Source organism: Prionailurus bengalensis, chromosome B2, assembly GCF_016509475.1.
Source record: "Prionailurus bengalensis isolate Pbe53 chromosome B2, Fcat_Pben_1.1_paternal_pri, whole genome shotgun sequence".
NCBI classification, from domain to species: domain Eukaryota; kingdom Metazoa; phylum Chordata; class Mammalia; order Carnivora; family Felidae; genus Prionailurus; species Prionailurus bengalensis.
Window position 1 is genome coordinate 80134096 of NC_057349.1, and position 25597 is coordinate 80159692.

Consider the following 25597-nt stretch of genomic DNA (forward strand, 5'->3'; position numbering starts at 1 on the left):
TGTGACCATCTCTTGAGCTTGGCCAAGTTATTAGCAAGTTTGAGCCTTGGTTTCCTTTCTGTAGAATTAGCCTAACAATACCTACCTCAGGGAATTGTTGTGAGGATTAAATAAGATAGTCTGTGCAGGGTGCTTAGTACAGCAAAACCTTGGATTGTGAGCAACTTGTTCTGTGAGTGTTCTGTACGACGAGCAAACATTTCTAATAAATTTTAACTTGATAAACAAGTGATGTCCTCCAATATGAGTAGTACGTGACACTGAATGTCACATGATCACAACTGAGCCAATGGTCCTTCTCTCTCTTTCTGTCTCTCTCTGTCTCTGTCTCTATCTGCGGGATTGTGGGTGATCATCTTCCATGCTCAGATGCTTGGTCTCAGGCTGTGGTGTTTGGCAGACATCAGTGATTTTTTTTTAGAATGTTGGAAGGTGCCCACAACTGGCACTGGTGTATTTTTTTGTCACTTCAAAGCACCTATGGGCAGTCCTTTGGTCTTCCGTAAGCTTAGGAATGCTTTGCTCCATTCTAGGTCAGGCTGCCTGCAGATATAGACCCTCTTGCTGCCTTATTGCCAGTTACATTAAATACAGTATGTGACAAGAGTTTATTAATACTGTACTGTCACCAACATCCATGCAAGCATATACAGTGATACCAATGCAGAAAAAGAGTCCATTGATCCAAAAGATAGCAGTGATTCCGTTAGTGATAGTGAAAGTTGTCCTACACAATAACCCTTCTCTCTTTGGTCTCCCTCACACCAGCCACAAAGGTTTTCAAAGGTAAGTGCAGGTTAATTTATTTTTCTTTATAGTTTGCATTTTCTTTATTATTTTGTATTATATTATTGTAATCATTTTTATATGAATATTTTGGGTTGTGGAATGAATCATCTGAGTTTCCATTATTTCTTACGGGGAAATATGCTTTTATATACAAGTGCTTTGGATTACAAGCATGTTTCCGGAATGAATTATGCTCACAAACCAAGGTTTTACTGTATAGTGTAATAAGGATGTAGAGAGATCAACGGATGGTAGCTATTATCATATTACTGTTCTCTCACTTGAGTCCATGGTCCTCAGACACAGACGTTCCTTTGGGTCAGTGGTTCTCGGTGTCTACTGCACATGTGATCACCTGGAGAGTCTTTGAAAATACTGATACCCAGGTCCCAACTCAGAGGTTCCGATTTAACTGGTCTGGGTGTGACTTGGGCTTGGAGAGTTTTCAAAGCTCTAATGAGCAGCCGAGTGGGGAACCACTCACTGCTCTGGATGTTTCTCCCTGAGGTCCCAGAGCCTTGCATGTGGGGTAGAACAGCATGTTCTGTTGAGCATCCGGCCAACTCTGTGGTTAGACACCCGGAAGTCCTGGTGCTCTTTGCAGAACACCATGAAATGTTGATAATTGAAATGCCATAATCCGAACTAAAGACATGTTTACTAGCAGGAAATAAATGTCTCAGACGTGGGTAGGCAAATGCATGCTGTGAATTGTGTGGCTTGCCTATGAGACAGTGCATGGAAACTTATTGGGTCGATACTAGAAAAGTCCCAGCAAGTGTTACCTTATGATGAGGGGGTGGATTAGGCAGACAGCACAGTGACTCATGTTTCTAGCTGAGAAAGGTAGGAGATACCCTGAGGAGATGCTCTTGGAGGAAGGAAAAGTGGCCCTCTCAGACAGCGTACTGGTGTAGCAGGTCAGACACGAGTCCCTGCAGGAGCCTGTGGAGAGACAGCCTGCAACCGAGGAGAGCAAGTCTTAGAACTTCTGGGTGGACACTCAGACCTGACTCGGCATCTGAGGAGGGACTGTTGAAGCTGCCATTGGGGAAAAGGAGCACCGGAGCTGGCCCTGAGTCTCTCAGCTGCTCTCCTCCCCCTCCACTGCCTTCGGGGAAGTCTGCGGAGTGGCTCCTCTTCAGTCTCCCTCATGCCTGTTGACAGTGGTGTTCAGTGGGGGTGGAGGCGGGGCCAGGCCGGTGCTTCGCCCCAGTGTCCCCGGGTGTACAGGCAGCTCGCCATCCACCCTTCCTTGTGTTTGTGGTCTGCCCGTGAGGTTTGCACTTTGCCTCATTAGTCTGCACTTAAAATCGAAGCCTCTAACAGCTGAGTATTTTATTATCCAGATTAATGTGCCATAACCCCCCCCCCCCAAGTTTAAAAAAAGAAAACAAACCCTGAAGTCCTGTAGTTAATAGTTCCTAACCACTCTAGAGGAGACATTTTAAATGTCCTGGCATACCTGGGTGTCAGTATTTTTTTTTTTAATTTTTTTTTCAACGTTTTTTATTTATTTTGGGGACAGAGAGAGACAGAGCATGAACGGGGGAGGGGCAGAGAGAGAGGGAGACACAGAATCGGAAACAGGCTCCAGGCTCTGAGCCATCAGCCCAGAGCCTGACGCGGGGCTCGAACTCACGGACCGCGAGATCGTGACCTGGCTGAAGTCGGACGCTTAACCGACTGCGCCACCCAGGCGCCCCCCTGGGTGTCAGTATTTTAAAAATCCTCCCTAAATGGCTACATCTTTTCTGAACACAGTGCGTTGGAGGATTAGTGTTTTCGAGGGCAGTAATCAGCCTGTTGCAAGGCTTCCGAGGTGTCATCACCTAATCCGCATTGAAGAATGTCATAAAGAGGCCATAGAGAGAGGGAGCTTTAGAAGCAGCCCAGATACCAGTGCAGTGGTCTATTGGTGAACTTCCGGAGTCCCTCCTATTAGTTTTCTTGGTTCTCTTAAGCTATAATGACTTGGGTTTCAGAAAATAAATTAGAAACTCGTTCAGAAAGTGACATTTTTTTCTTATCGGTCCTCTCAGTGTATTTTCAGTGAGAACTGGCTGTTGTATGTTTAGGTTGTTGCGAACCAAGGATCTAGGGTAGATGGGTGAGTGGGTGGCAGCTGTGCCTGGTCTTCTTTTAGCCCATGTTTTCGTCGACCCCCCCCCAATGTATAAAGAATTATATGCCATGAGCAGATGAAATTTATTCCAAGTATGCAAAGCTGGTTCAATTAATATAATTCCCCTATCTCAGTCTGCTCAGGCTGCTATAATATGATACCATAGACTGGGGGGCTTGAACAACAGATACTTAATTTCTCACAATTCTTGAAGCTGGCAAGTCTAAGATCAAGGTGCTGGCAGATTCAGTTCCTGGTCAGAATTCCTCTTTCTGGCTTACAGTCACCTTCTTGCTGAGTTCCCACATGACAGAGAGAGAGAGAACGAGAGCTCTGGTCTCCCTCTTCTTACAAAGAAAATTCCTATCATGGGGTCCCCATACTCACCTTCTCATCTCATCCTGTTTACCTCCCAGAGGCCTTTCTCTAAATACTACCACATTTGGAGTTAGAACTTCAACATATAAATGTGGGGGGGGGGGGGACAAACATTTAGGCCATAACAATAAGCTAAACAAGAAAAACTATATAATCGTATTAACAGATGCAGCAAAGGCATTTGACAAAATCCAACACCCATACATCATCAAAACAAAACAAAACACTCAGCAAAATAGACATCGAGGAGAACTTTCTCAACATGATTCAGATCACCTACATAAAACCTACAGCTGACCTCATACTTAACAGTGGAAGACTGAACAAACACCCCTGTAAAATGCGGAGCAAGGCAAGGATGCCACTCAGTCAATATAGTATGCAAATTCTAGCCGCTGCAACAATGCAAGAAGAAAAAAAAAGGCATGCGCGTTGGAAAAGAAGAAATAATACTGTCCTTGTTGGAAGATGACATGATTGTCTATATAGAAAATACTAAGGAGGGGCACCTGGGGGGGCTCAGTCAACTGAGCATCTGACTCGATGATTTCAGCTCAGGTCACGATCCCAGGGTCCTGGGATTGAGCCCCGATATGGGCTCTGTGCTGAGCATGGAGCCTGCTTGAGATTCTCCACTCCTCCTCTCCTCTCCTGTCCCTCTCTGTCTGCCCCTCTCCTCCACTCACGAGTGCTCTCTCTCTCTCTCTCTCTCTCAGAAAAAGAAAATACTAACGAAAATACAAAATACTCCTAAAACTAGTAAGAGAGTTCAGCAAATGTGCAGGATAGAAGATCAACACACAAAAATCAATTGCATTGCTATATACTAATGACGAACGTGTAGAAGTGGAAATTAAAAACACAATACCCATTATAGTCACTTTAAAGTGACTATGTATTTTTAAAATATTTTTTTAAAAAAATATTTTTTAAATTTTTTTAATGTTTATTTTTGAGACAGAGAGAGACACAGAGTATGAGTCCCTGAGCCACCCAGGTGCCCCAATACTTAGGTTATATTTAATAAAACATGTACAGGATATGAAAAGTTAGAAAATACTGAAGAATCAAAGGAGGCCTAAAATAGAGATGCACATCACGTTCACAGAAGACTCAATATAGTAAACAATTCTCTCCAAATTGATCTATATGTTGAACGTGGTTTCTGTTAAAAGCCTATCAAAATTTTTTGCATAGACAGGCATTTTCTACAATGTATGAGGAGAGGGCACCTGGGTGACTCAGTCAGTTAAGTGTCTGACTTCGGCTCAGGTCATGGTCTCACAGTTCGTGGGTTCGAGCACCATGTTGGGCTCTGTGCTGACAGCTCAGAGCCCGGAGCCTGCTTTGGATTCTGTGTTTCCCTCTCGCTCTCTGCCCCTCCCCCATTCACACTCTGTTTCTCTCGCTCTCTCTCTCAAAAATAAATAAAAACATTAAAAAAAAATTTTTTAATGTGTGTGGAGAGGCACAGACCCTAAAATAGCTAAAAACAAGTAAATTGGAAGGAATTACTCTACTTGATATTAAGGCCCACGATGTAGCTACAGTAATTGGGAGAGTGAGTGAGGTATTGGTAGAAGGATGGACACAGAGATCAATAGAACACAACTGAGAACCCAGAAATAGACCGACACAAATATGTTCAACTGATTTTTCACAAAAGCGCAAAAGTAATTCAGTAGAGGAACTCTACAGAAATGATGTTGGAGCAGTTAGACGTCTATAGTTTTAAAAAATGAACCTAGGGGCGCCTGGGTGGCGCAGTCGGTTAAGCATCCGACTTCAGCCAGGTCACGATCTCGCGGTCCGTGAGTTCGAGCCCCGTGTCGGGCTCTGGGTTGATGGCTCCGAGCCTGGAGCCTGTTTCCGATTCTGTGTCTCCCTCTCTCTCTGCCCCTCCCCCGTTCATGCTCTGTCTCTCTCTGTCCCAAAAAAAATAAACGTTGAAAAAAAAAAATAAAATAAAATAAAATAATAAAAAAAAAATGAACCTAATACCGTATACAGAAATTAACCCCAAATGGGTCATGTCCTTAAATATAAAATTATAAAACTCTTAGAAAAAAATCAGAAAAGAAAATCTTCAGGATCTAGGGCCAGGCAAAGAGTTGTTAGACTTCACACATAAAACAGGATACATGAAAAGAAAACTTGATAAAGTGGATCTCATTAAAATTTAAAACTTTTGTTCTATGGGCAGCTGTGTTAAGAAGATGAAAAGGCAACCAACAGTCTGGGAGAAAATATTTGTAAACCATACATTTGACAAAGGACTTGTATCTAGAATTCAATAGTAAAATTCAATTCAACAATTGAATTCAATTCAACAGTAAAATAATGAACAGAAAATGGGCAAAAGACATAAAGAGACATTTCACTGAAGAGAATATACAGCTGCAAAATAAGCACATGAAAAGATGTTAAATATTAGCAAGTAGGAGCTAATGCAAATTAAAACCACAGCAACATATTACTGTATCTATCAGAAAGGCTAAAATAAAAAATAGTGACAACACCAAATGCTGATGAGGATGTGGAGAAACTGGATCTCTCATATGTTGCTGGTGAGAATATAAAATGATACAACCACTCTAGAAAACAGTTTGGCCATTTCTTTTTTTCTTTTAAAAAATTTTTTTTAATGTTTATTGTTGTGAGAGACACAGAGAATGAGTGGGGGAGGGGCAGACAGCGAGAGAGGGAGACACAGAATCCAAATCAAGTTCCAGGATCTGAGCTGTCAACACAAAGCCTGATGTGGAGCTTGAACTCATGAACCATGAGATCATGACCTGAGCCAAAGTCGGACGCTTAACCAACCGAGCCACCCAGGTGCCCCTGGCCATTTCTTATGAAACTAAATATGCGACTAGTGGGGCACCTGAGTGGCTTAGTCAGTTAAGTGTCTGTTGATTTTGGCTCAGGTCATGATCTCACAGTTCGTGGGTTCGTGCATCGTGTTGACGGCACTAACAGTATGGAGCCTGCTTGGGATTCTCTCTCTTTTCCTCCCACACTCACGCACACACATTCTCTTTCTCTCTCTCTCAAAATAAATAAATAAACTTAAAACAAGTAAATATGCAACTACTATATAATGCAGCAGTTGCACTCTTGGACATTTATCCAAGAGAAATGAAGGCTTATATTTACACAAAGATACACACACAGATGTTTATAGCACTCTTATTCATGATAACCCCAAACTGGAAACAGTCCAAATGTCCTGCAGTGGGTGAATGGTTAAAAATTATGGTACATTCAGGGCATCTGGGTGGGTCAGTTGGTTAGGCCTCTGACTTCGGCTAGGGTCATGATCTCACAGTTCGTGAGTTCGAGCTCCGTGTCAGGCTCTGTGCTGATAGCTCAAAGCCTGGAGCCTGCTTTGGATTCTGTGTCTCCCTCTCTCTCTTTGCCCCTTTCCTGCTCGTACTCTGTCTTTCTCTCTCAAAAATATATAAACTTTAAAAAATTTAAAAACATTATGATACATTCATACCATAGAACATGGGCTCAGTAGTAAAAAAGACAAGATTATCAATATATGCAAGTCTACACACTCTACTATTCCATTTACATGACATTGAAAAAATGAAAGCAATTGAAAACAGATTAATGGTTTCACAGGAGTTAGGGATTGGGGGGCAGGGGAGGGGAGAGAAGTGGGTGTACTTATAAAGGCGTAATAGGAGGGGTCCTTGGTAATAGAGGTGTGTGTCTTGACTGTATCGATGTCAGTGTATATTCTGATTGTAATATTACACAGTAATTGTGTAGCTGTTACACTTGGAGGGTACATGGGAGCACTCTGTATTATTTCTTAAAACTGCATGTAAATCCATACTCCTCTCAAAATAAAAGCTTTAATTTTTAAAAATTACAATGGAAAGGGGATGGCAGAGAACAATAAAAGGCTACAGTTAAAAGCTATTCCTGTCTTAAGGGCCACAGTTTACAACCTTAAGCCTAAGGTGGACCTGGAAGTCTCAGGATCTGAGTTGGGTTTGTGCAGATCTGGAACATCTCTGACTCTCCCTGCTCAGTCAGCTAGGCCTGCATCCGTCTGGTTTTTGCATTGCTTGGTTCTGAGTTCTGGTGGTGTATCTCTGGCATTTTATGTCCTATATGTACATTGTACCCCCACCCTTACACCTTCACACATTGGAGCACGGCTCTTAGGTGCCTTGTCTGGCCTGCTCTGCTTGTGGAGAAGGAGCTGTGATTGGTTGTTGGAAAGGCTGATAGGAAATGTGGGTGAGCACTCAACTGGCAGGGGCAATGACCTTGTTTCTATCATCCTTGAATTCTCAGTACTTAGTCTGGCACTCAGTAAAATGTTCACCAAGTAAATTACACCTACTACCTTGACTACAGAAGACAATTCTTAGATACCCATGAAGTAGTACCTTCAAAATTCAGACCTCTGCCAGAGAAGAAAGGGAGTTGCTTCAGTTAAAGAAAGTCCCAGCATGTTCAAAGCTATAGACCTGGAAGAAGACTGAGTAAAGGAGAGGTAAGACTAGCCTCCATTCTTTCTGTCCCTGGGCCCTGGGTTTTCCCTGTGCAGTTCTGTCACTTTGCTGGCACAGCCTGACCTCGGGGTTAATAGCTTCATTTTTACGACAGAAGTGGCTGAAAGTTTATGGGGTTTAGGTTTTAGGGCCCTTCCTTGCGCTGACCCTTTTCAATGCCCTCTACCTAATTTTGCATTTGTAATTTTGTAATTAATCTTTTTCTTAAGGAAAGACTCCAACATTGTATGTTTCAGGCCTCATGAAATTTGCATTTCATAAAATGGATTGGTATGGATTCATACCTGATTCAGGGTCCTTCATAAAAACAGTGCCAGGTCTTGGTTCTCTTAGCATAACTCGGATGGGCTGAAACTCTCCCAAATACTAAGGGAGAACAAACACGAAAGAAGACAAAGACAATGTAAGCATTAAAAAAGCAAAGCTGTGTTGATTCAAGTTTCTTCTTCTCTAATAGCTAGCTTATTCCCAGCACCCACAAGTTCTGGGAGACAGCTGGGCTCCTCACTTCCCAGCACCAGGACTAATTCCACACGGTGGGGTCTGGTGATGATCCATCACGTGAAAACTGGTGATCGAGAGCAAGGGCTTTGAATTGAGACAGTCTGGGTTCAAATATCATTGTACTGCTTAGCAGCTGTGTTGTTGACAAGTTATTGACCCCCCTATGCCTTGGTTTCTACATCTGTAGAATGGGGTAATAATAATAGCTACCTTAAATTTGCCAGGATAGCCTACATAATGCTGTAGAAATCTAACATCTCAGAAGCTTAAAAAAAAGCTTTATTAAGGTTTATTTTTTGTTCATGCTGTATGTTCATTGGGGGTCTACAGGGGTGGGTAGAAGAGTGGGCTTGCCCCTCAAGGCTTTTGCTCAGGACCAAACTGATGGAGGCTCTGCCACTGAGAATAGTGTCTGTCAGTTCCAGTGCTGCAGCAGAGGAAGGGAAGGTGGAGATATGCCCATTAGCTCCAAAATGCTTCCTTACATCACACATCCATTTTGTCGGCCAGAGCAAGTCCTGTGGCCACACCTAACTTTGGAGAGATGGGGAAGTGAAACTGTGACTATTAACAGAGTGAAAAGGCAACACACAGAATGGGACGAAATGTTTGCAAATTATGCATCTGACAAGGGATTCATATCCAACAACTCAGCAACAACAACAAAACAACTCAATTTTTATTTTTATTATTATTATTTTAATTCTAGTATAATTAACATTCAGTGTTATATCCGTTTCAGGTGTACAATATAGTGATTCAACAATTCTATACATTATTCAGTGCCCATCACAGTAAGTGTACTCTTAATTCCCTTCACCTATTTCACTCATTCCTATGCCTGCCTCCCCTCTGGTAACCACTAGTTCTCTATAGTTAAGAGTCTGGTTTTTTTGGTTTGTCCCTTTTTTATTTTGTTCATTTGTTTTGTGTCTTAAATCTACGTATGAGTGGAATCATATAATATTTGTCTTTCTGTGACTTATTTTACTTAGTATTATCCATATTGATGCAGATGGCAAGATTTAATTTCTTTCTTATGGCAAAGTAACATTCCTGTGGGGTGTGTGTGTGTGTGTGTGTGTGCACGCGCGCACACACACCACATCTTCTTTATCCACTCCTCTATCCATGGACCCTTGAGCTGCTTGTATAATTTGGCTATTGTAAATAATGCTGCAGTAAACATAGGGGTGCATATATCCTTTTTTGAATTAGTGTTTTCATATTCTTTGGGTAAATACTCAATTGTGGAATTACTGGATCATATAGTAATTCTATTTTTAAATTTTTAAGGAAACTTAATACTGTCATTCATAGTAGCTGCACCAGTTTGCATTCCCACCAACAGTTACACAAGTGTTCCTTTTTTCTCCACATCCTCACCAACCTTTGTTATTTCTTGTGTGGTGATTTTAGCCATTCTAACAGGTGTGAGGTGATATCTTATTGTAGTTTTGATTTGCATTACCCTAATGATTGGTGTTGTTTAGCATCTTTTCATGTGTCTGCTGGCCATCTTCTTTGGACTAATGTCTGTTTATGACTTCTGCCCATTTTTTAATTGGATTTTTTTTGTGTGTGTGATTGAGTTTTAGAAGTTCTTTATATATTTTGCATACTAACCTCTTGTTGGATATATCATTTGCAAATATCTTCTCCCATCCAATGGTTATCTTTTGTTTTGTTGATTGTTTTCTTTGCTATGCAGAAGCTTTTTATTTTGATGTAGTTCCAATAGTTTATTTTTGCTTTTGTTTCTTTTGCCTTAGGAGACATACCTAAAAAATGTTGCTATGGCCAATGTCAGAGAAATTACTGCCTGCGCTCTCTTCTAGATTTTTTATGGTTTCAGGTCTCACATTTAGGTCTTTAATCCATTTTGAATTAATTTTGATGTATAGTGTAATAAAGTGGTCCAGTTTCATTCTTTTGCATGTAGGTGTCCAGTTTTCCCAACACCATTTGTTGAAGATACTTTTTCCCATTGTATATTCTTGCCTCCTTTGTGATAGATTGGCCATATAATCGAGGGGCTTTATTTCCGCGCTCTCTGTTCTGTTCCATTGGTCTGTGTGTCTCTTTTTGTACCAGTACCATATTGTTTTGATTATTACAGCTTTGTAGTATATCTTGAAATCTGGTATTGTGATACCTCCACTTTTGTTCTCTTTTCTTAAGATTGCTTTGGTTAATTGGGGTCTTTTGAAGTTTCATAAAAATTTTAGGATTTTTGTTCTAGTTCTGTGAAAAATGCCGTTGGTATTTTGATAGGCATTGCATTAAATCTGTAGGTTGCTTTTTGAGTAGTATGGCCATTATAACAGTATTTTTTCTCCCAATCTTTGAGCATGGAATATCTTTCCATTTGTTTGTATTGTCTTCAATTTCTTTCTTTCTTTCTTTCTTTCTTTCTTTCTTTCTTTCTTTCTCTCTCTCTCTCTCTCTCTCTTTCTTTCTTTCGTTCTTTCTTTTTTTAAGTTTATTTACTTTGAGACGGGGGAGAGAGAGAATTCCAAGTAGGCTCCACACTGTTAGTGTAGAGCCCAGTGCGGGGCTAGAACCCATGAACCATGAGATCATGACCTGAGCCAAGATCAAGAGTTGGACGTCCAACTGACTAAGCCACTCAGGTGCCCGTGTCTTCAATTTCTTTCATCAGTGTTTTATAGTTTTCAGAGTACAAGTCTTTCACCTCCTTGGTTAAGTTTATTCCTAGATATTTTATCATTTTTCATGCAATTGTAAGTGAGATCGTTTTCTTAATCTCTCTTTCTGCTACTTTGTTATATAGAGTATAGAATGCAACAGATTTCTGTACATTGATTCTGTATCCTGTGACTTTACTGAATTCATGTATCAATTCTAGTAGTTTTTGGTGGAATTTTTAGGGTTTTCTATATGTAGTATCATATACTTTTTTTAATGTTTATTTTTGAGAGACAGAGAGAGAGACAGGGACAGAGTGTGAGTGGGGGAAGGGAAGAGAGAGAGGGAGACAGAGAATCCGAAGCAGACTCCAGTCTCTGAGCTGTCAGCAGAGCTTAATGTGGGGCTCAAACTCATGAACTGTGAGTTCATGACCTGAGCCAATGTCAGATGCCCAAACGACTGAGCCACCCAGGTGCCCCTATATATTAGTATCATATAATATGCAAATAGTGAAAATTTTTCTTCTTCCTTACCAATTTGGATACCTTTTATTCCTTTTTCTTATCTGATTACTGTGGCTAGGAGTTCTAGTACTGTGCTGAATAAAAGTGGTGAGAGTGGACATCCTTGTCTTGTTCCTGATCTAAAGGGAAAAGCTCTCAGGTCGTCATCATCGAGTATGATGTTAGCTGTGGGTTTGTCATATATGGCCTTTATTATGTTGAGGTATGTTCTAAGTCTACTTTGTTAAGGGTTTTTATGATGAATGGACGTTGTACTTTATCAAATGGTTTTTCTGCATCTATTGAAATGATCATATGGTTTTTATTCTTATTGATATCATGTATCTCACTGATTAATTTGTGAATACAGCTCAATTTTTTTATATCTTCTTTTTTAATGTTTTTTTTTTTTTTGAGAGAGAGAGAGAGAGAGAGAGAGAGACATGAGTGGAGGAGGGGCAGAGAGGGAGACACAGAATCCAAAGCAGCTCCAGGCTCTGAGCTGTCAGCACAGAGCCCAATGCAGACCTTGAACTCAACGACCGTGAGATCATGACCTGAGCTGGTTGGATGTTCAACCAACTGAGCCACCCAGGCTCCCCAGGTCAATTTTTAAAGTAAACAAAGGACTTGAATAGATGTTTCTCCAAAGAAGATATATAAATGGTCAATAAGCACAAGATGACAAGATGGTTAATAGCACTAGTCAGTAGGGAAATGCACATCAAAATCATAATGTGATACTTCACATTCATCATGATGGCTGTTATCAAATAAAGAAAAACAGAAAATAAGTGTTTTAAGATCACGCAGAAATTAGAACATATATGTGTTGCTGGTGGGAATGTAGAATGGTGCAACTACCCTGGAAAATGGTATGGTGGTTCCTCAAAAAATTAAACATAGGGGGGCACCTGGGTGGCTCAGTTGGTTAAGCGTCCAACTTCGGCTCAGGTCACGATCTCGCGATCCGTGAGTTCGAGCCCCGCGTCGGGCTCTGTGCTGACGGCTCAGAGCCTGGAGCCTGTTTCCGATTCTGTGTCTCCCTCTCTCTCTGCCCCTCCCCTGTTCATGCTCTGTCTCTCTCTGTCTCAAAAATAAATAAAATTAAAAAAATTAAAAAAAAAACCATAGGGTTACCATATAATTTGGCAATTTCACTTTTAGGTATATACCCAAAAGAAATGAAAGCAGGAACTCGAACAGATGTTTGTATACCCATGTTCATACAGCATTATTCACAATAGCAAAAGTGGAAGCAACCCATATGTCCGTCCACAGATGAATGCTTAAACAAAATGTAGTAGTGTGTTCATGAAATGGAATATTATTCAACCTTAAAAGGAATGAAATTCTGATATGTGCTACAACAAGGATGAACTTTGAGGATGTTGTGCTGTGTGAAATAAGTCAGATACAAAAGGACAAACTTTGTATGATTCAACTTATGTGAAGTACCTAGAATAGACAAATTCATAGAGACAGAAAATAGAATAGAGGTTATCAGGGGCTGTTAAGAGGTGAGGGGATGGAGTTATTGTTTAATGGATACAGAGTTTGTTAGGATAATGAAAAAATTTGGAATTTGATAGTGGTGATGGCTGTACAACATTGTGAATATATGCAATGCCACCGAATTGTACACTTAAAAATGGTTAAAATGGTAAATTTTATATTATGTGTACTTTACTACAGTAAAAAAAATCAGGAACAAATTGACCCAAGAAGCAGCAGAAAACTTAGTCTGATTACCATAGATAAGAGTAGAAACATGATTAAAAATGCAGCTTTAAAAAAGTACTTGGGCCAAATCATTAACTCTGTCCCATATTTTAACAGTGAAAAAAAAAAACATAGTTCCATTGTTATTTAAACTAGTGTAAAGCATAGAACAAAATGGAAAGCTAGATTTGTTTTGTGAAACAAACACAACCTGAATACCAAAACCAGATAAATATAAATGAGAGAGGGAGAGAAAGATACAGTACATAGATCAATCTCTCTTATAAATATAGATTCAAAAATTCTTAATAACATTACTTAGAAAGATACAGCACTTATCAAAAGAATAATACAGTGTGATTATGTGGAGTTTGATCCAGGAATGGAAGATGGTTCCATAATTTGATATACTAACACATTAAAGGAGAAAACAGGGTGCCTGATCCCAAGGTCGTGGGATCAAGATTCTGTCTCTCTTTCCCACTGCCCCTCTCCCCTGCTTGCACTCTCTTATAAACAAATAAATAAATAAACAAACAAACAAACCCAACCAACCACATGGTTACCAGTTGCTGAAAAGGCAGTGATTTTTAATTAAAAAATTAAAAAACCCAGAAAATATGAGAGGGCAGTTCTTATCTCTTGATGATAGTTCATCATGCATTGGATCACCATGCTTTGCTCTGTCAGTGCATCAGCCCATTGAAAATGTTGTCTAAGCAGCTACCTGTGAGGAGTATGGGGGCCATTAAGTGACGCTTTATCACTTACGAACAGATGTATTACAGGAACGGACGGAATCCTTAACAGCTAGTTAAGTTGCTTGAAGTATTTTGGTTCTTCTTGCTAGTGGACTTTTAAAAAAAAAGTTTATTTATTTTTGAGAGAGAGAGAGAGAGAGCGAGAGAGAGAGAGCATGCGTGCACAAGAAGGGGAGGGGCAGAGAGAGAGGCGAGCAGAGGATACAAAGCAGACTCCAGGCTCTGAGCTGTCAGCACAGAGCCTGGTGCGGGGCTCGAACCCACAAACCAGAGATCATGACCTGAGCAGAAGTCAGATGCTTAAGTGACTGAGCCACCCAAGCAGCCCAGGAACGATCATTTAATGGGACAATTCCTGTACCCTACTGCCCTTGTGTGATTGGACTGTTGATCCTCAGCCTAGGAGTTTTACTTCTGCTTCTATTACATTTTGTCTTACTAAAATTAGCCTGTTCTTCTGATCTGAGATTGTCTTGGATCCTGATTTTTGTCATCCAAGGAAGTTAGTCTCTCACTGCTTTTTGTCACCTATCATCTCTTTAAGATGTGATAAGTCACTCATCCGAGTAGACAGGTGGACAAAATATTTTTCCAACAAGGAAAGAAAGCCTTGAAGGCTTTTTAAACTATCAACTTTTTTAAAATAAAAAGTTTTATTGTCTCCGTCTCCTTTGATCCATGGCAATTTTTCTTTGTCCATTTTCTTCTGAATGTCTTCATGACTTTGTTTGCATTGAATCATAAGCCTGAGAAATGCTTTATTTTTTAATCCAAATCTACACCATTCCAGGCAGTTGAGATTTGGGGAATACTGTCTATAACATGAGGACCCTGGGAGCATCTAAGAAAGTTGGTGGGAGTTTTTTACAATTTAAATCTAGATGAGGGGCCAAGTGGCCAGGACTCTAGCTACCAGAAATGAGATTTGTGATCTTGAAAAATCGAAGAACCTCTGTTAGCCTTACTATCCTCATCCAAATTAAACTTTCAAAGATCCTCAAAGACCTGAACGTTATATTGTTTCTAAAATATGTTACTCTTATTTTACCAGCATTGCATCTTTCTTGCCTCCTACCTCTTTTCCTTGCTTCTTTGTTTAATGTTACAGATAATAGAGACAGACATTACTTGCCTCAGTAGAGATTGCATGACCCTGATCGAACTTATGATCTCCTGAAGAAAGGAAGTGTTGTCATTTTGAAGTTATTACGTTGATCTAACCTAAATTCTTCTCCCCTAAATGGTTTCCCTTTGTGTGGCTAACATCTGTGCAACTGCCCACCTTGTAACAATCTCCAATTAAGATGGTTTATTTCTTTGAGCTACTGATTCCTGGTTCCTTCATCCTTGCCTACCCCCCACCCCCACCTCTTCAGAATTTCTAGCCTGTTTATTCCTTTGGGTTCTGCCCCAGGTTTCTGTGTGACTCTGGTTTTAAGCATATCATTGGACAAAGACGGTGTTCCAGGAATGGGTAAGCACAGCACACTTCTCACTTTTTTTTTTTTTTAACTGAGATACAATTGATATATAACATTATATTACTTACAGGTATACAACATAATGATTCGAGATTTGTATGTATTGCCTTCTAACTTTTCAAGCCTGCTCTGTTAGACCAGGCAGCTGCCCTGACGAGGGCCAGGGCTTGTCATTCCTGGGGCAGGTATTGTCAGTCTGAAAGGCCTGCTCTCTACTAAGGAAGATCCAAGATACCTAAAGCACGAGAGAAGAGCTGGGACCCAATGACTGGATTGTGCCTACAGTAACGAGTGACGAGGGTAGTGGCCCCATGGAGTCTGCAGAAAAGGAGTCTTTTCCAGGTTTCTGTCAGTTGTGGTTCTCAAATGGTCTCCCCGATCCCCCTCCCTGGGGCTCAGCCCTTCCATAGGATGTCTCTCCAATAAATGCTTCCCTCTGCCTGGGGTTGTTGGGTGAGAAAGGTTAAGCAGCATGTCTGAACATCTGCTGAGAACAAAATCAAGGTGTATTTTAAGCCCGTAACCTTTAACTGGGCTCCCTTGTCATCCCCACTAGTAGGAGATCTTTATCTGAACAGGAATCTTCCTCCTGGAATGCTCTCTGACAGAGCCCTGCCTCTCCAGCTGGGAGTTGGCCTCTTCAGAATGAGTAGCAGGGACTGCTTCATTCTGCACACCCTTCATGATCACCTGTGAGTGTAATTTATGGGTCGCCTGCCAGAACAGGACTCTCTCTACCATTTCCATGCAGCAGTTCTGCTGGAAGTTGGGACCCACCAGGCTGACCTGCCAGAACAAAGCAGCACTCCAGACCGGAGCCCCAGAATCGCTGACAGTAAGGCCACTTTTTTGTGGTTATGGCCTGGTAACATCACAAGGGCCTTGGCTGTTTACTTCCCTGGAAGTGGCTGAGTCTCTGTCTTATCCTAGGTAGAGCAATGGAAATGTGCATTGCCTGCAGGGTCCTGTGCCCTCTTACTCCTGGTCTCAGATGGCCTATCCTAATAGCAGGGCAGGGTGGAGGAACTGGGACCTTTAAAGGGCCCAAGGCAGGGGTTCATAACCTCTGGATGCATCTTAGAATCACCTGGAATTTTTTTTAAAAAAACCTCATATTCATATCATCCCCACCCTACCCAATCCTTTGGGGGTAAATTTTGGGTTTGTTTTTAAGATTTCAAGTGATTCTTATGTGCAACCAAGCTTGAAAACCAGTGGTTTACATCAGTGGCTCTCAAAATGTCATCCTTAAGGAGCAGTATCTACCTCTCCTGGGAACTTGTTAGAAATGCATACTTTTAATGCAAATTCTCCACTCCAGACCTACTGAATCACAAAGTCTGGAAGGAGGCCCAGTACTGCTGCCCAGCAAAGTTTGAGAACAACTGGTTCAAGGTATAATATTAATATAGAAAGCAGGATAGTTATATGTGACCTATTGATATAACTATGCAAAAGCATCAGTAGAAAAGATGCACTGAAAAAGATTGGATGAAAATGACAATAGCTGTAAAAAATGATAATAGGTGTATTGGATGGTAGAATTACAAATTATTTGCTTTTATTTTCAAAATTTTTAGTAATGTCATTATATTGCTCACATATTCTTTTAAGAAACAGGAACTGGGTTGTGGCAGTGCAGTATTTTAGTGTTTTGTACTGACAGGTGGGGTTGAGAGCATCACGAAGAATGTGGCAAGAGGAATGATGCTTGTTTGGACAGGCCCGACATGGCAGATTTCACCTGAGGGCCTATAGCTTCTTGGAGAGAATTATCCTAGGTCCTCTTCATCTCATCCTATGGGTCTCAGCCTGGGTCACTCATTAGAATCACCTGGGGAGGGGTGCCCAGGTGGCTCAGTCAGTTGAGCATCCAACTTCAGCTCATGATCTCACAGTTTGTGGGTTCGAGCCCCACATCGGGCTCTGTGCTGACAGTTCAAAGCCTGGAGCCTGCTTTGGATTCTGTATCTCCCTCTCTCTCTGCTCCTCCACTGCTTGCACTCTGTCTCTCTCTGTCTCTCAAAAATGACTAAACATTAAAAAAGAAAAGAAAGAAAGAAAGAATCACCTGGGGAGGGTCTATTGTTAATAGATGCCTGGGCTCCACCACAAGTTGAGCCAGAAATGCTGGAGACAGGGCTCAGGCATCAATATAGATGGACAGAAGAACAGACCAACCTGCCCAAGTGATTTGGATGTACAGTGAGAGTAGAAAACCTCTCTCCTCATCCTTGAGATTTAAAGAAACCAGGTTATATCCAGAGGTCATCATCTGGGCGTCTTGGGAGCTTCCTAACACTGAGACGTGGAACCCTTCTGCTAGAAGAGAGCTTCACCCACCTCACCCCCCAGCAAGCAGGCGGCAGGTAGAATGGTGGGTCAGAGCTTGGGGGCCAGAGTCAGACGGCTTAGGGGTGAAACCAGACTCTAATTACTTGCTGTATGACATAGAAAAGGTGACGGGGTCCCTCCATGCCTGTTTCATCACCTGTAAAATGGAAATTCCTCATCTTAATAGTGCTACCTCATAGAGTCATGGGGGGGGGGATTAAATGAGCTAATACAGGTAAAAGTCTTAAGATAGTGCCTGTCATGTAAGTATCATGAATGTTAGCTGCTGCTAAATGTTAGCTGCTGCTGTCTCTTGCTCATGTCCTTATTATTAGTGGTCTTCCTAATCCCTCTAGGGCCTGGGTTGAGTTGAGTTGAACAGGTTATTGAACTGGGGTAGGTCCCAGGACAAATGGAGGCTTCAGAAATTTCTTTGTCTTATTCATAGTTCACAGTCTTTTCTCCTTTTCCCATTTCTTTCATTGGCCATTCCTAGGGGCATGAAAATGATGGCAGTTGCATCCTTGAGTCTCAATCATTCAAATACCCCTCTAAGGGTCAGTTGTTATTTGCCCCCTCACACTTAAGGGGATTGCAGCCTTCCCCATTTGTCAGGCTTGACCTTGGGGTATCCCTGCTGGGAGCAGCCACTTCCCTGATTGGCTCTACTTTTGTTGCTTTTCATAGTAGAATGTTCTAGAAAACAATTACATATCTGCTTCTTTCTCTCCACCTTTGGGTGGTGGTGGTGGTGGTGGTGGTGGTGGTGTGGGGTGGTGTGTGTGTGTGTGTGTGTGTGTGTGTGTGTGTGTGTAAGGGAGTTGGTCTTGTGTTAGGAAACCCAGGGAACGGGAGTGGACAGCTTCAGGTTCAGTGGGAAACTGATTCCTATTGCCTTTGATGCTGCTGTACTTTTACCTGGTGCTAGAAAGGGAGCCAGACATGTGAGGAGGACATTCACCCTTCTCAGAGAAGTCCTCATGTCACTGTTGCACCTGCTTAAGTACTAATGAAACCCCCAGTTGTTTACACTTCCCCTGAGGGGCTGAGACATCCAAGAACCTAGAGCACCCCTAGGCTCTCCATTTCTTTGAGGCCAAGCCTGGAATTGGAATTTGCTCCCATGTCCCTGGTAGCCTCAGCCTGCCTGTGCTTGAGGAACACTGGCTTCTCTTTGACATGGCCCTGTACCATCCCAGAAACAACTTGCTTCCTCGTCATGGAAGGCACAGTCCTGACCTCAGGGAGATTATAGCCTGGTTGGAAGAAAATGCCAGTGCCCAGGGTGACATTCAAAACAGAATGTGCTGGTTTCCTAGGAGGAAGCTGAGGCACTGTGGGAGCAGAGAAGACAAGACCAGGAATGTTTCTTGCTGAGTCAGAGAAGGCAAAGTTTGGAGAAGGGCATTGCCAGGAAAGAAGGCCCATCCAGCAGAAACACAGAGACCGGAAACTGTGGGCTGTATTTCAAAGATGGAAGTGGACATGTGGATCAGGACTGGCCAGTAGGAAATGACCCTTCAGCTAGGGGCCCATTTGGCCATCCAAGTGATCTGATTTCCAACCCTTCACCCAAGTCTGTTTGCCATTGAAAATATCTCACTGGTCTTTGTTAAGGCAGAGGTGCAAAGGTGTCAAGGAGGAGAGGGAACAATTGGGGTGTCTTCAGGGGCGAGGGCTCAGGACAGCTGGAAGGGAAAAAAAACCCTGTCTTCGATGGTGGATGTTACTCTTATTTCAAGCATAATGGGGTGGATAGTGCAGGCTATTCCTGTTTTATAATTTTTTAAATGTGTATTTATTTATTTTGAGAGAGCAAAAGCAGGGGAGGGGTAGAGAGAGAAGGAGAGAGAGAATTTCAAGCAGGCTCTGCAACCCCCAAATGGGGGCCTGATCACATGAACTGTGAGATCATGACCTGAACCAAAATCAAGAGTCAGACACTTAACCAACTGAGCCAACCAGGCACCCCAGCCTCTTCCTATATTATAGGTGAGAAAATGGGCTCAGGAGAGTGTTGTGGACAAAGTCCCATAGGGGTGATTAGTCAGAGCTGGGATTTGAACTGGGCACGTCAGGCTCCATTGCCTCCAGCCTGTCCTTTCTGCAGAGAGAGGATTCTCTGTTGACTTTGGATGCCAGTCCAAGGCATCTTGTTAGTAATTTATAGTTTCTAAAGCACCTTCCCAGGTATGACCTGGTTTGAACCACAGCACCATTTCCTTCTGTCTTCTGCTTATTTGTGTTCACTTGGGCAAACCCTTTTGCCTCCTTGTGCCTCAGCTTCCAACCAGCCACATCTGGTTCCTGATGAGGATGTTCCTCAGGCTTCCTCATCTGACACCCTGAGATTCCTTGTCCTTTGTCCTCTCTTCCAGGCTCTCTCCAGCAAACTCTCCTCATCATGGTTTATGTTTTCAGTTGCTCAGAAGCACTTGTGTCCTACCGTCCTGTCAGCCTTCCTCACAGCACACACATCCGTCTCCTCGCGAGAGTAACAAACTTTCTGTGTGTCATAATGCCTAGAAACTTGGTGAAGGTCATTTTCTGATGTCCTTAACAAGGACACGTGATGACAGATGGAGCCTGGGACCAGGCCCAGTGAGTGGAACCTGCTTATTTTGCTCCATCTGATCAGCTGTGGACTTTCATGGAAAGAATCAAGGTTAAGCAGTGTGCACTGAGACAGTTGCTAGCCAAGGAAGGTCACTCCATCTCTTCTCAGACATTGCCTTTTTATGAAGGCTTTTTATAGCCCACTTTGTTGGGAGTAACTTTTTTCTTAATTAAGAATTCTAATTTTAAAGTGAGCTCTGACCTCTTTCTTTACAGAATCATTCTAGTGCTTTGATTGCATTTCATGCGTAGAAATTAAGATCCTTTATTGTCTGCTATCTGTGTTTTCCTCCACGGCTAGTTACCCATGGCAAACTGACACTTTATGGAGATCATAAATGAGTTTATTCCACTAGAATATCAATAAAGGTCTTTGGAGAATTTTATTGAGGTGTAGAGGGATGTAAGAGACTATTTCTCCCTTATTAAGAGACCCATATGAGCCTGTCAGGGTGTGTTTCAGTATGGATGGGAGCCAATGGCTAAATGATTTTTGAAGCAGGAGGTAGATTTCTTCACAGTGAACTTGAAGGGAAAAGCAAAGGAAATACGATGTCCCCTTTAGAATTTGGAGTTTCGCAAGGTCAGTTCTCTGGATAGAAGTTGATTTACACTGAAGAGTTATTCTGGGTGTTACCCTCCGTGTTATACTAGAGGGCTATTGAAGAAACAGTCCTTTCTGTGACCCGATCACAAGGCTAAGAAGCCTACTCAGGTGCACAGGGAGACGTGCACACAAGTGCGTTCTGCAAACCGCTGAAAAGAACCTGGATGCCCATCAGTAGGGAATGGGTGAATAATGAATAAATGATCTGGAACTACATGTGACAATATGAGAAGAAATCTCAAAAATATGACATTGGACAAAAATTGCCAAGTGATATTTTAAGAGTTTAATGCTATTTATGTAAGGTTCTAAAATAAGCAAAACAATATTTATTATCTATGGCTATACCCACGTAACAAAATATGTAATTAAAGGCAAAGGAATGAAAAATACCAAATTTAATTTAATTTAATTTAATTTAAGAATACCAATACCTTGTGGTGCCTGACTGGCTCAGTCGGTAGAGCATACAACTCTTGATCTAGGGGTTGTGAGTTTAAGCCCCATCTTGGGTGTAGAGATTATTTAAAAATAAAATCTTAAAAAAAAAAAAGAGTGATTACCTCTGGAGCTGAAGGGAAATGAAATCTGGGAGGGGTTCAAAAGGAACATCTATAATTTCTCTAAGGTTTTCTTAAAGTGACTTGTAGGTATGTACATTTAAAAATATTCATATTTTTGAATGGCTGAAATATTTTGTAATTTTATTTTATTTAAATATTTTTTTTAATGTTTACTTATTTTTGAGAGAGATAGAGTGGGAGCCGGGGAGGGGCAGAGAGAGAGGGAGACACGGAATACACAGCAGGTTCCAGGCTCCAAGCTGTCAGCACAGAACCCAATGCAGGGCTCAAACTCATGAAATGTGAGATCATGACCTGAGCCGAAGTCAACGGCTTAACGGACTGAGCCACCCAGGCGCCCCTATTTTGTAATTTTAAATTTTGTTTCAAAAAAGGGGGAACCTATTCAGAACAGTCTGGCCAGTAGTTTCAAATTTTAATAATCACTAACCAGATTTTTCTGGGGCTGATTAGCTTGACCTTTTGCTGTTCTTTCATCTTTTGCCCCATCTGATTCATTGTGACCACTTCATCATCCCTGAGTGTTAGCACCAAGGAGAAAATAAGAGAAAACATGAAACTCTTCATTTTCCTATTTGTTTGATGAGTGTGGAGTAGAAATTATGCACCAAAGGAAATCTTCGCGTTTTTAGCATATTTTATTCATTTATTACAATGCCAATTACAAAGGTTAACAGAGACAAACTTGAATTCTGAGTAAATATATAAGGATCTCCTGCCGAACTGAAGGGGAAGGGGGCTCCGACTGTGTAAAGCTTGCTCTAGGGCCACACCTGCCTCTAGGGAAGTGGTTTTGATATCCTGTTCTGAAATCAGTGTTTCCTTTGCATTAACAGCATGGCCGGACCCCCCTTCATCTTGCTGCCAATAAGGGCCATCTTTCTGTGGTCCAGATCTTGCTGAAGGCTGGCTGTGACCTTGATGTTCAGGATGATGTGAGTAGAAACCACATTCTATTGGGATGGGTTGTTTGGGAGCTTGTCTATCTGGAAATACACAGTATAGTATGTAAGCAGCTAGGCAGTGGGAGGGTAGAAGATGCTCTCCTAGCACTTTTTAGCTCCATCTTAGTCTCCATGGGGTCCCCACGGGGACCTTCTTCTTGAAGACCTATCCTGGGACCCATTCTCAGTAGCAAGCTATAGTTTGCAAGTTTGGGGTGGTTTTCCCATCATGGTTCATGGCTATCTAGTATCATCTACGTCTAGAGCCTCAAAGGCATATTGTCTATGTCCTGTCTTGGTGTGAAGGAGCACACCACACACACACACACACACACACACACACACGAGTGAGTGTGGGCAAGGCCTGTGGGAAATGTGTCATTGACCAAGCTTACCGTTAGAGAAAAAGTGGGGCTTAAAAACTTGACTTTTTCCTCTTCTCACTTTGATTTCTCTTAGGATACGTTTAGTTTAAAAGGACCTGTTCAAATAAAAAATTAACATATCATGGAATCCAAGAAAAAGGAAGCATCCTGAAAGAGTTTCCTCTCATGTTATGCCTTTATTAAGACTCAGTCTCTGGGGCACCTGGGCGGCTCAGTCAGCTGAGAGTGTTCAACTCTTGATCTCAGCTCAAGTCTTGATCTCAGGGTCATTAATTCAAGCCCCCGTTGGGTTCTGCACTGGACATGAAGCCTACTTAAAAAAAAAAAAGACTTTGAGTTTATTCATTCAGATTATGTAGACAAAGACTCCAGTTGGCTCCTCTGTAGTCAAGTATTCATTCCTGACTCAATCACCAGTGGTGGGGATGAGGTCATGTGGTGCACAGGGTTGCCTATTGGATCTTTGAGGAAGTAGATTCTCTAAGAAGAGGATATAAATAAGATGAAATGAATTGTCCTCCAGTGAGCTATTAGGAAACAGCCTTATGATAATGTAATTGGAAATTATTTTCAGAAACTGTTCCTAATTTCAACTCTAATTTGTGTGGTAGGACTTTAAGAAACAAAAAGTTTTGTGAGGAACAGAGAATCTTACAGAATTTGTACATATCATAATCTCTTCCTGATTGACCTTTGATAACTGAGGGTATGGGAGTGTTAATCAAATTTTAGCCCCTCAGGTGTGCTAGTAGGGTATAGGTTACCAAAGTGCATCTAGTTTTCTGTAGGTATCTTTGTAATGTCCTAAAACTTGGCAAACATATGGTGAGAAGGACAGCATTCACAAAGAAATAACTAAATGTCATGGTTTTATGTACAGGCAGAAGGCTGTCCAGTATCATTCATAAATCTCTGGTTATATTTGGAATCATTGGGTCATCAAAAATGTTACTTTCAAAAGATGCTGATTTAACTTTCAGCTGTTGATTTCTACCTTGGGTCATAATACATTTTCCCTACACTGTAACCATGATAACATTCCTGATTCTATCATATCCTTAGATGACAGGAGTGAAAATACAAGGGGAGAGAAGAGATTCTGACCACAGAAAAGGCAGGGCATTGGGATGCTGGTGCAAACATGTTGGGATGCCTCTGGTCTTCTCTTTGCATAATTGAAGTCCTCACTGGCCATGGTGGCAAGGCTACCATGCCAGGTCCGCCAACTCCTGCCTCAGCTCTTGAGCTCCAAGAATCACTGTGTTCTCATGCAGCAAGAGCCATGCTAACTTCTTAGAACTGTGGGCGTTTATATCAGGCAAGGTAGGAAGTAAAATAGGAGTTTTCACAAGGTAGCTAAGGGGAGACATGTCAGCAAAAGGAAATTCACCTCTACTTTTAGATGGGAACAATGTGTTTCATTTATTGGAATAATGTATTTTCTTGCATCTTCTCCTTGCCCTAATCAATCTGTACATTGCTTGTCCCTGATAACTTAAATCAAGACAGACAAACAAAACAGAAACACCAGAACAAAACAGTGTAAAAGCTGCTGGGAATGGAGAAGGTAGAATTCTGAAGTAATGTGTTCACCAGAATATTGTTCACGTCTCTCTTCTACGTATTTACCATGCCTGTTGATCGGCTTTGAAACTTAATGCAAGAATCTGAAGAAGAAAACTATGTGTTTTTTTTAAAGAAGCTGGGATATTAATTATTGGAAATAATCAGTTCAGAAGTTACCTGTCTTGGATGATGGGTAGAAATAGAGAATGTTAATATTATGAAGAATTTACTTCTAACTTCATATTCTACAGATACGTTCCTTATGTCACGGTAAGGACTGAGAATTAGTTGAAGAATGACCTCCAGTGGCCTGGAGTGGGATTATTATGAATTTCAACCTGTGGAAACCAGTTCTTTAGAATATGCAACTCCAGGAGAAAATTTCCCTTGGCTTCCTGCCAATCCTGTCACCACACATTGGAGCTCTAATGCCATCTCTGATTGGTCAATGAGCAACCACACGGCCCCTACCTCAGAAATAGCCCAGGACCCTGTGGCCATGATAAAAGCCATGAAGGAAGAAAAAAATAAGAAAAAACAGAGAAGAAAGGCTAGGAAGAACCCTAGAAGATCAGAGAGAGAACAAGAGGTCAGCAATTTCCTTTGCACACCTACGCTGTCTCGGGCTTCCTTGCAACATGTCTGTCTGTGCCTCCTGGGAGGGATTCCTCCTGAAGAGGGACATGTTCCACCTTTGCATGACTCGGGTTTCTTCCATGAGCTTAGCTTTGAAATCTGCCTGCACTGTGCTCATTTTTTTTCACCATGTAGGAGAGAGAACTAAAAGCATTGTGAAACAAATATTGAGACCTCAGAGGTTCCAAACACCTTAAGTTCCCAAAGTGAGAAACACTGAAGTCAGAAAAATTGAGAGCTGGCAGTTCATGCACTTTGCAAACAGGTCAGCATGTTCCAAATCAAAATGCCAAACTGCAAGGTTGCTGGCTCTCCGAGTTTCCCACTGCAGTGTTTTTCCTTCTGCTTCTTTGTAGTTAATCATTTGGCAAATACTTCTTGGGCACCTGTAGTGGCCAGGGCACTGTGCTAAAGCACTTAGCTAGATGATGCCATAAAGAGGCAGCTCCAACCCCACAGAGGGACCTGATCTTT

At 41.7% G+C, this 25597-nt stretch overlaps 1 protein-coding gene across 4 annotated transcripts in view; it reads left to right on the plus strand.

The window, feature by feature from the left end:
* The window catches only part of ANKRD6 (ankyrin repeat domain 6), a 212890-nt gene that overhangs the window by 152264 nt on the left and 35029 nt on the right, over positions 1-25597 (plus strand). For all 4 annotated transcript variants that reach the window (XM_043591933.1, XM_043591934.1, XM_043591935.1 and 1 more), the window contains one exon: positions 22428-22526. In XM_043591933.1, the coding sequence (XP_043447868.1) occupies positions 22428-22526 (99 nt within the window). The remainder of the gene's footprint in view (positions 1-22427; positions 22527-25597) is intronic.